Source organism: Rhinopithecus bieti, unplaced genomic scaffold, assembly GCF_001698545.2.
Source record: "Rhinopithecus bieti isolate Rb0 unplaced genomic scaffold, ASM169854v2 scaffold_3057, whole genome shotgun sequence".
Classification (NCBI taxonomy): domain Eukaryota; kingdom Metazoa; phylum Chordata; class Mammalia; order Primates; family Cercopithecidae; genus Rhinopithecus; species Rhinopithecus bieti.
In genome coordinates this window covers 469282-480581 of record NW_016803927.1, presented here as the reverse complement: position 1 = coordinate 480581, position 11300 = coordinate 469282, and the positions used below count along the sequence as shown (strand labels likewise).

The window sequence follows — 11300 nt, the reverse complement described above, 5'->3', positions numbered from 1 at the left end:
AAAAAAAAAAAAAAAAAAAACTTTTACAAAGTGTCTAATGGATAATGAAGTCAGTTTATAGCACACCAAAAGAGAGTTATTTAAGAAGAGATTTGAAAAAGTTGGAACCACTATATTCATCACACATTCAAGGAAATGGGCAGAATTTTTTAGGAAGTTTCATTTTAGATAGTACTTTCAAAAAATAAGAAACCAATGGGGCAATTGATAGACTTGCTAGCTTAAGGGAAGGGGAATGTTGAAAAATTATTACATATGTATTGATTAATTGGGCCTTAAAGACTACAGAAGGCCATTAGATTTTTCAACTGAGATAGTGTTGATAGCCCTAAAGAAAGCAGTCTCAGTGCACTGTTACAGGCAAAAGTCAGACTCTAATGATTTAAGAAGTGAATGAGTTGCAGGGAGGTAGAGAAGAGGATATAAACTATTCTCTCACACATGGTGGTAAAATATACAGCCTCACCAGTAACTAAAACAATGCAGACTTGCCAAGACCAGCTCGGTCATGGAGACCCTAACCCAGCAGCACTGGAGGAATTAAAGACTCAGACACAGAAATAGAGTTCAGAGTGGGATCAGGGGGCTGACAGCCTTCACAGCTGAGAGCCACGAACAGAGTCTGACCCACATATTATTGACAGTAAACCAGTGCTAAGCATTGCTTCTATAGGTTATAGATTAGCTAAAAGCATTCCTTATAGGAAACACAGCATTTGTAGCAAGGAGCAGAGAAACAGGCCCTGGCTGATTATCTGCAGCAAAAACATGTTAAAGCACAGGCCGCTCCTGCTATTGTTTGTGGTTTGAGCAGTTTTCTGCTCAGGGCGGGGGCCAGGTTTTCCTTGCCCTGCTCCAGTAAACCAACAGCTTCTAGCAGTGTGTGCGATAGTCATCACGAACATGTCACATTGCTGCAGAAATCCTGTTTATGGCCAGTTTCTTTCAGGCCTGTTTATGACAGGGTTAGGGCTTGCTACCAGCACAAACTAACCTATAAAATTAGCAATGAAGTTTTTTAAAAGGTAATTCCTAAGGATAGCAAGGATGAGATGAGATGAGCACTCTTTATTAACTAAATTCTGCTGGGGAGAGTTCTAAGTGGCACACTCTGCTGGGAATGTTTGGAAATATTCATCAAGCCCTTTAAAATGCCCATACGCAGCCGGGTGCGGTGGCTTATGCCTGTAAGCCCAGCACTGTGGGAGGCTAAGGCAGGCAGATCACTTAAAGTCAGGAGTTCGAGACCAGCCTAACCAACATGGTGAGACCCTGTCTCTGCTAAAAATACAAAAATTAGCAGGGTGTGGTGGCACACACTTGTAGTTCCAGCTACTCAGGAGGCTGAAGCAGGCGAATCATTTGAACCCGGGAGGTGGAGGTCGCAGTGAGCGGAGATTGCGCCACTGCATTCCAGCCTGGGAGACAGAACAAGACTCCATCTCAAAAAATTAATTAATTAATTAAAATGCCCATACCCTTTGATAGGAACTTACTTTAAAGAAATAATTATGTACATACATATTGATCACATTATTTACAGTAGAAACATTGGGAATAAACTAAATGTTCAACTGGAAATAATTCCCAGTTGAATTATGTTCTCCACAGTTGTGTCGCCCTGCAGCAGTTATTACAGGCCCCTTTTTCCCCACTGCGGTGATATCCCACATCGAGCTTCCTTGGCTCATCTTTAAGGGGGATGCTGTTGCCGTTGGACGCTCCATAGACTTAGATCACTTAACATAACAGCTTTAAGAGATGATATACCTTCCGAGAGACAATCTTATTTGCAGCTGGAGTGCAGTGACTAATAATAATCACACAATGTAGTTTCTTTTTTACTTTTCTCTAAACAAAATAATGTTCATACAGAAATCAATAAAATAAGAAAAATGCAGGCAAGGCAGGTACTTTTATTGGATCTTTAAAACATGTTATAGGTATGACATCATGGAAATTATTTATAGTGAATGCTTAAGGTAAAAGTCACCCACAGACTGTAAAGTTCCTGAAGGCAGTGGCTGTGTCTCCTTTTGCCTCTGCTGGGTGTGAACAGCATAAGGTACTGAGCAGGAGCACAGTTAACACTCATCAGAATTTAAAATAGCATCGGTGGTGTTAAAGATAAAGAAATTGATACATTTTTTCTTATTTTCACTACTTATGTAAATGTACTATGTACTCAGTTTCACAAAATCATTGAATTTAAGTATGATAAAAATCTCTGCCATAACCTGTTTAGAAAATTAGCAAAAATGAAGGGCATTGCTTTTCATCTTCTCTGTATTTTTTCTATCTTAAGTTTATTACTGCTATAAATTATTTTCATACTCATAACCATATTCCTTCTAAATGAGTAAAGACTGCCTTTCCTTGGAAACAATTCATTTTTATTTGGAGAGAAATTTTCACCAAAGTTTATGTAGTTAGCCCCTTAACCTTACTTAATTTATTCTGTGAATAGACCCTTTTATAAGACTCACTTTCTTGAACTCCTGGCCTCAAATTCTCCTCCTGCCTCAGCCTCCTGAGTAGCTGAGATTACAGGCTCAGGCCACCACACCCGGCTTAAAAGTCACTTTCTTACAAAAAAAAAAACACCTTCATATTTTAAAACTACATCACTCTAAAATGTTACAAATAGGTCATCTTCTTAGTATGCATTGCCTTGTAAAAACATTGGTCAAGTCAGAATGTAGAGGGCCACAGAGTAGAAATGTGTTAATATGTTTTTGCAGACTTGCTTAATAAGGCAAGGAGGGGGTCAGGTTGTTCTGGGGCCAGCAGAAGGGTCTAAAATACAGGGTGGTGAAAAGAGATTGTGAGTTTCCTTTAAATGCTTAACTGTCATTATTAAGACAGCCACATTTTGTGGGGCGAGCCAAACTGCTGAGCTGGGAATAGCATATGCTTGGAATCTGAATATGAATGAGGTCCAGGTGCCACACTTTACATGGATCGTTTGCTAAAGAGGCACTATTTGTCTAACAGGCAAGGACCAGGCTGGCAGGAAGGCTGGGTTTTGGTGTTGATCTTGTCACTAACTATGCACTCTTGAACAAGTCACTTCGCTTCACTATCCTACGCCTCTTTTCTCATCTGAAAAATAAAGGGGTTAGACTTAGCCTTTTAAATGACATTTTTGCGTGTTTCTACTGACTATAAAATTATTACAGACATCTATGTCTGATGGTAAGATAGTCTAAATATTCAGGAAAACTCCAAGTATAGCTCTCCTAAAAGTGTTATGTTGAATGTTAAAGAAAAGAAAAGAAGAAGGAGGAGGAAAAAAGAAAACAAAATGAAAAAAGCCTTTAAAAATGCATGACCGAGTTGGAAGGAAAGAAGGAAATTCTTTGGAGGCCAAAAAGGTCTAGAAAGTTTAAATCCAAAAGAGTAAAGCAAGTGCAGGAACTGGCATTTGCCTAGCTAATCCCTCATGATCGAGAGCCTCAGATTATAGACACTCACGGAGACCAAGAGATAGGGCCTGGGGCCTCAAAAAGGCCAGAGCAGAGGTCAGATCAAAGAGTCCCTGTCACAGAGCTGGGACTTCTCACTGGCAATACTTTCAGTAGGCCAAGTAGAAAAGAGGCCACCCTGGCCTGGCACGGTGGTTCATGCCTGTAATCCCAGCACTTTGGGAGGCTGAGGCAGGCGGATCACCTGTGGTCAGGAGTTGAGACCAGCCTGGCTAACATGGTGAAACCCCGTTTCTGCTAAAAATACAAAAAAAAAAAAATTAGCCAGGCATGGTGGCGCATGCCTGTAATCGCAGCTACTCGAGAGGCTGAGGCAGGAGAATCGCTTGAACTCGGGATGCGGAGGTTGCAGTGAGCCGAGATCATGCCGTTGCACTCCAGCCTGGGCAACAAGAGCGAAACTCCGTCTCAAAAAGAAAAGAAAAGAAAAGAAGAGAAAAGAAAAGAAAAGAGGCCACCTTACAGATGATGGATTTTCACCTTGGTTCTAATGTAGAAAACAAGAAGAGCTCTTTTGATAATTCCTAACTATAAGCCTTCACTCACATAGTTTTGGAGCTGGAGTACATGTTATATCTGTGTGTTCTGAAGAACACCGAGCTAAAAACTTGGTTTCAAGTGGACTGGAGTTGGTGAGGCTACAAGATGCCTACAAGAAATAAACTTAAATCCTCCCTGAAGGAATTTAAGTTTCAAAGAATAAGAACCTACAGTTAAGAAAAAGTAGGCACGCATGAGGAAATAAGCCACTAAGAGTAAGCAACAACAGAAACTATAGAGTCCAGTCTTCAAAGACTACAAATATTGTAATTATCAGATAAAGAATATATTTTAAAAGTGAGACTACAGATGTCTGAACTCTAGGACTGAATAGATTCAGATAAAATTTTTTGAGATTAAAATACTGCCCCCAAAATGGATACTATTTATTGTGGAAGATGAAAACTGCCAGACAAAAATAATTGGTAACTAAATTACAGAAATAATTAACAGGAGCCATTTACAGTGGTGCACTCTACTTGTGAGGCTGAAGTGGGAGGATCATGGGACCAAGAGCTGCAGTGTACTGATTGTTCCTGTAAATAGCCACTGCACTCCAGCCTGGGTAACATAGCAAGATCCTATCTCCAGAATAAAATAAAATAATAATGATAGGAAGAAGAAGAAACTAAAGTTATCAAAATCACATACCCAGAGATGAATATGTGTGTGTACTTGTACCCTGTTTCCATCATTTCCCATGATATCATGCACATCTTCCTCTCATCAAATATTTTTATGATTTTCTTTTTCTCTTTTTTTTGAGACAGAGTCTCGTTCAATTGCCCAGGCTGGAGTGCAGTGGTGTGATCTTGGCTCATTGCAACCTCCACCTCCCAAGTTCAAGAAATTCTTGTGCCTCAGCCTCCCAAGTAGTTGGGATTACAGGCATGTGCCACCATGCCTGACTAATTTTTGTATTTTTAGTAGAGATGGGGTTTCGCCATGTTGGTCAGGCTGGTCTCAAACTCCTGGCCTCAAGTGATGCACCCCCCCAGACTCCCAAAGTGCTGGGATTACAAGCATGAGCCACCATGCCCAGCCAAAAATTTTTTTTTATTTTCTTAATAAACATTTTTTAAAGTGGAATTGTTGCATATAAAGGTATGCAAAATTTTAAATCCTTTTTTATGATGGTCAGAAACCCTTAAGACTTACCATCTTACCCATTTTTAAGTGTACGATACAGAGTATTAGCTACATGCACATTGTTGTGCAACAGAGCTCTAGAAATTTTTCGTCTTGCAAAATTAAAACTCTGTATCCAATGAACAACTTCCCTCTTCACCCTTTCCCCTCTCCTGGCAACCACCATTCTACTTTCTAAGAGTTTGGCTACATTGGATACCTCATGTAAGTAGAATTATGCAGTATTTGTCTTTTTGTGACTGGCTTATTTCTCTTAGCATAAAGTCCTCATAGTTCAACCATGTTGTAGTGTGTGACAGGATTTCCTTGTTTTTGAAGGTTAATAATATTTCATTGTATGTATATGCCACATTTTAAAAATTCATTCATTTATCAATGGACAATTAGGTTGCTTCCATCTTTTGGCTATTGTGAATAATACTGCAGTGAATGTGGATGTGAAGACACTGAAATCCTCTTCTCATTTATTTTGGCTAAATACTCGCAAGTGGGATTTGCTAGATCGTATACTACCACTATTTCTATTTGTTGTTGTTGTTGTTGTTGTTGTGTTTTTTTTTTTGAGGAACCTCCATTGTGTTTCATAGTGGCTGCACCATTTTACACTTCCTTTAAGGATGCATGAGAGATACAATTTTTCCACATTCTTACCAACACTTGTTAGTTTCTATGGTTTTTTGGTATTTGTGTGTATGTGTGTAATAGTAGTCATCCTAACTGGTGTGAGGCTGTGTGTCACTGTGGTTTTGGTTTGCAGTTCCCTGGTGAATAGTGATGTTGACCATATGCTTTTCATATACCTGTTGGCCATTTGTATATCTTCTTTGGAGAAATGTCTATTCAGATCCCAATTTTTAGATTGATTTAGTTTTAATTATTTATGTATTTTGGATATTTAATGTATTTTGGATAAGCGCTTATTGGATATATAGTATGCAAATATTATAGGTTGCCTGTTCACCCAGTTGGTTGTTTCCTTTGCTGCACAGGAGTTGTTAAGTTTAACGTAGTACCATTTGCCTATGTTTGCTTTTCTTGTGTGTGCTTTTGATACCATATCCAAAAAATCATTGCCAAATCTACTGTCATGTCAGTTTTCCACTATGTTTTCTTCTAGGAGTTTTATAATTTCAGATCTTACATTTAACTACTGAATGTATGTTGAGTTAAATTTTTGCTTATGGTGTGAGGTAAGGATCTGATGTCATTATTTTGCATAGAAATAGCCAGTTTTCCTACCACCACTTGTTAAAGAGACTGTTTTTGCCCCAGTGTGTAGCCTTGGTACCTTTGTTAAAGATCATTTGGGCCGGGCGCTGTGGCTCAAGCCTGTAATCCCAGCACTTTGGGAGGCCGAGACGGGCGGATCACGAGGTCAGGAGATCGAGAACATCCTGGCTAACACGGTGAAACCCCGTCTCTACTAAAAAATACAAAAAAAAACTAGCCGGGCGAGGTGGCAGGCGCCTGTAGTCCCAGCTACTCAGGAGGCTGAGGCAGGAGAATGGCGTAAACCCGGGAGGCGGAGCTTGCAGTGAGCTGAGATCCGGCCACTGCACTCCAGCCTGGGCAACAGAGCGAGACTCCGTCTCAAAAAAAAAAAAAGATCATTTGACATTATTACTCCATGAAAGTTAGTTGAAAATGATGAAACCACAGTATTCACAATATTACCCACACTAGTCCTCATAATAAAACTTTCAAAAATTGCATTTATAGTTTTTCAACTGGACAACTGAAATTTTTCAAATGAGGTCAGGTTTTATTATTTATTTATTTATTTTAGAGATGGGTTCTCGCTGTATCACCCAGACTGAGTGCAGTGGTACTGTCATAGCTCATTGCAGCATGGAACACCTGGGCTCAGGTGATCCTCCCACCTCATCCCACAAGCAGCTAGGATAATAGGTGCATGCCACTCTGCCCAGCCAAGTTTTATTTTTTTATATAAGCACTTTATTTTATTTTTATTTATTTATTTATTTATTGAGACAGAATCTCGCTCTGTAGCCCAGGCTGGAGTGCAGTGGCATGATCTCAGCTCACTGCAGCCTCTGCCTCCCAGGCTCAAGTGATTCTTCTCCCTCAGCCTCCTGAGTAGCTGGGATTACAGGCGTGTGCCACCATGCCCGACTAATTTTTGTATTTTTAGTAGAGACGGGGTTTCACCATGTTGATCAGGCTGGTCTCGAACTCTTGACTTCATGATCCGTCCACCTCGGCCTCCCAAAGTGCTGGGATTACAGGCGTGAACCACCACACCTGGCCCCAAATTTTACTTTTTAAAGGTTTGCTTTTTCCACAAAATTTGAATCTTTCAGGCTAGGAATTTGGATTTGGATTTCAGAAGGGTTTGGGGTGCCTGAGGGAGCTATCAGGGTTTTGTTGGTAATTTACATCTATATAAAAAGTGAAGTAACGTTGTTGTATTTATTAATGAGGGTGTGTTTCTGACATTCCACAGTATTCCTCAGTGAGCAGTTCTGTGAGGCATTTCCATCTTATCTCTGTAATGGGAACACCTACATTTTTGTGGAGACATTGGTTGTCATATCTTCTGTACCCATGAGTCAAAGAACTGTGCGGGCCCGTGCCCTTCCTTGACTGCAAACCCTAAGGCAAGAAGGCCTGTTTGGACCACTCCCTCCCAACTTTGTTTTACGTTTCTCACCCAAACTTTTCTTCTCACATACTCATTCATCTTTTAAAAGATCGCTGTATGGTTATTATGTATATATTTGGTGGCTTATCTTAAACCTTTCTTGGAGACAGGTAGGGTATACATTATTCAGGAAAAAAAAGCAAAGTAAAAGAAATATCCCTAGAGCAATGTTTTTCAAACTTTATTGATCTGAGCTCGCTCAGGCAGTTTAACAGACACCCATATACATTTCTGCATGGAAAAAATTAACTTTTGTTTTAACAAAAAATAGAGAGGAGGCCAGGCGCGGTGGCTCAAGCCTGTAATCCCAGCACTTTGGGAGGCCGAGGCGGGTGGATCACAAGGTCAAGAGATCGAGACCATCCTGGCTAACATGGTGAAACCCCGTCTCTACTAAAAATACAAAAAACTAGCCGGGCGAGGTGGCGGGCGCCTGTAGTCCCAGCTACTCGGGAGGCTGAGGCAGGAGAATGGCGTGAATCCGGGAGGCGGAGCTTGCAGTGAGCTGAGATCCGGCCACTGCACTCCAGCTTGGGCGACAGAGCGAGCGAGACTCCTTCTCAAAAAAAAAAAAAAACAAAAAAACAAAAAATAGAGAGGGACAGAATAATTTAAAATATACTAAAGTGTGTAGACATATTCAATACACTGAAGCGTTTTATTTTCCGGTGACATCAGTGGTAAGGGCGATGGTAAAGTTTTGGATAAGAACCTTAGCGAGGACTTACTATTTTGGGTCAGTTGGCCGATCTTAAAAGGTGGGGATTTTCAAGACCGTCTTGTTCTGGTTTATTTCCAGAGACATTATCAGTAAACTCAAATACAAAGTATATTCAAAAAAGAAATGGTCAGTGTGTTTATCAGTGGACTACTCTCATTAAAAGTGAGGCTTACATAATAGAAAAAATATCACTGTAGGAATTCTAAGGGGAAGAAAGGAAAACTGTGGGGTTAGAGGAGTAGTTCTTCTAGAAAATACTACAGAAATTTCTGGTTAAAAAGTACTATAGCATTTCCTACTCATGTTAGTGTTCAGCTGTATCTGAAAATCCTCAGTGATACATACTACATTTTTCCCTAAGGCAGCCATTGCCTATTTGGGCAATTATAATTCTTTTTTAGGTTCGTCATTATATCAAGCCAAAATCTATCCTGCTATACAGGGGAAGTCTAATCCTCTTCTCTATGAACACGCTTCAAATGTTTGAAGAAAGTGCTTGTGTGGTCTAGGTTCTCTGCCCACTAGGTTAAGTTTACCTAGCCTCCTCTGCTGTTTTTCATGTGATGTGGTTTTAGGGCCCCTCTCCAGCCATGACAGGAGGTTGATCTGAGCTTGTGACTTCCCATTTGTTCCTTCTTCAGGTGCTTTGTTCTTTGCTAGATTATACTAGTCAGGGTGATCTCTTACTTTCTCTTAAGATCTTCCATAAAATTGAAACCTATAACTAAGCACACATTTGAAAGAATACATGTACAGACTACTCTTAAGTGATGTTTTATCTATATTACAGATTCCCACAAGGTATTTCTTTTAAATTTCAGAAAACAAGAATTACATCCCTAAGAAGCTGGCTCCCAAATGAAACAACCTGCTTGTTTCTTGGCAAATAAGTATGCTTTAAGATGCATAATGTAGTTTTATGTTTTCTCAACATATTAAACAAATGCATTTTTATTTTTGTGTTTTCAGATAGTGGCCAGAACTATAGTGCCAGTAGTAAAGGTGAACGACTAAGTGCCAGACTCAGAGCTTTACCTGGGACAAATGAACCTTATGAAAGTAGCAGTAACAAAGAAATAGGCAAGTGCTCCCCACCCAGTTCCTCCACACATAGCAGGTCTGAAGAAGACTGGTGAGATGGCCAAAAGGTGTCGCTGGGATTCTTAAGAAATTGATATTTACAGATAAAATGTAAAATGACTTGGGAGACCATTTCTGTTCACTCTGAGTTATTCGTTTTGATTATGAGCCTGACTGGTTTCACATTTGTTTTGTTTTGTTTGTTCATATAACTCTAACATGACAATCTCTTTTGAAACCTAGATGCCTCCTATGTGGACCCGCTTGGCCCTCAAATAGAAAGACCAAAAACTGCAGCCAAAAAAAGGATCGATGAGGATGATTTTGCTGATGAAGAATTAGGAGATGATTTGCTTCCAGAATAATATTCACTTTAATATATTATTTATTAAAGGAAAGAAATTGCCCTATGAGACCATCCTCATGTTAAACCTTGGATTAAATATCTAACCTGTAATTTTTTTTCACTGTCAAAACTTTAAATAAGTGTATTCTATTCTGTAAGTATGCATTTAAGTTGTTTTTTCTTTTAAGGAATAAAAACAGGTAAAACTAATACTTTAGGCCAGTGACTTCCTTAGCTTTTTGAAAACATTGGCACACAGGAAGAAATAAATTTATAACACAACCTAGTACATATATGTGTATGTAGTCATAAAAATTTACTCTTATTATTGCAGTACATGCTAATATTTTCTATAGTTTCATTCAAACAAAGTGCTAGTAGTGAAGTCACTACATTGATTTCATGGCTTGCAACTTGAAAAACGCTCTGTGGACATAGCACAATTTCTATTCATACTTAAATTGCTTGGAGTTTGGAAATTCTTTGGAAGCTTTGCCTCGTGGGGATTAGAAACACTATTAAAAAATTATGTTTTGGAAGCAGTATAAAGGGTAATGGGATTAAATACCAAACCATAACCCTAGTGCTCTTTTCAGAAGTTCCGTTCTACCTCAGCCCGGGGGTGTGCACCAAAAGCACAGAGCAGTAACAACTCTAAGATTGCTTTTCTCATTTGTGACTTAGTCGGGTGGGGGGCATGACTGCCTGCATTTTTCTTTAGCAATGTGTTTGGCTGGTCTAGAGTCTCCAGAGGAACTATAAGGATGAGGAAGTCAGAAGAAGTGGCTTATCTCTTAACACTATACCAAAGAGAATAGACCCCTCAATCTTACTTACCATTGTCTCTGCAATGTGCATGCTAGTCTTAGATGGGAGGGAGGAAAACCAAAACTAGACCACATTCCTTGCTCCCAAAGTAGGTTATACTCTAATGGATGAGACATCCAACAAATACACTAAACATCCAGTATGTGCAGAGAATTAATTAAGATTTGGGGGATACAGTAGTGAAAACTATACCTTGCCCTCAAGAAGCTTAAATTCTGATGGGGAAGATGGAAAATATATTTTGTTTGTTTGGGGTTTTTTTGAGATGGAATCTCACTCTATTGCCCAGGCAGGAGTGCAGTGGCACGATGTCAGCTCACTGCAACCTCCACCTCCTGGTTTCAAGCGATGCTCCTGCCTCAGCCTCCCGAGTTGCTGGGATTACAGGCACGCACCACCACACCTGGTTAATTGTTGTATTTTTAGTCAGATGGGGTTTCACCATGTTGGCCAGGCTGGTCTTGAACTCTTGACCTCGTTCCACCCACC

General features: G+C 39.8%; 1 protein-coding gene across 1 annotated transcript in view; it reads left to right on the top strand.

The window, feature by feature from the left end:
- The window catches only part of IFT88 (intraflagellar transport 88), a 130135-nt gene extending 119942 nt beyond the window's left edge, over nucleotides 1-10193 (top strand). The window contains 2 exon segments of the mRNA XM_017859227.1: nucleotides 9527-9637; nucleotides 9881-10193. Coding sequence (XP_017714716.1) covers nucleotides 9527-9637; nucleotides 9881-10002 — 233 coding nt within the window. The 3' untranslated portion in view covers nucleotides 10003-10193.
- Nucleotides 10194-11300: the final 1107 nt, after the last annotated feature.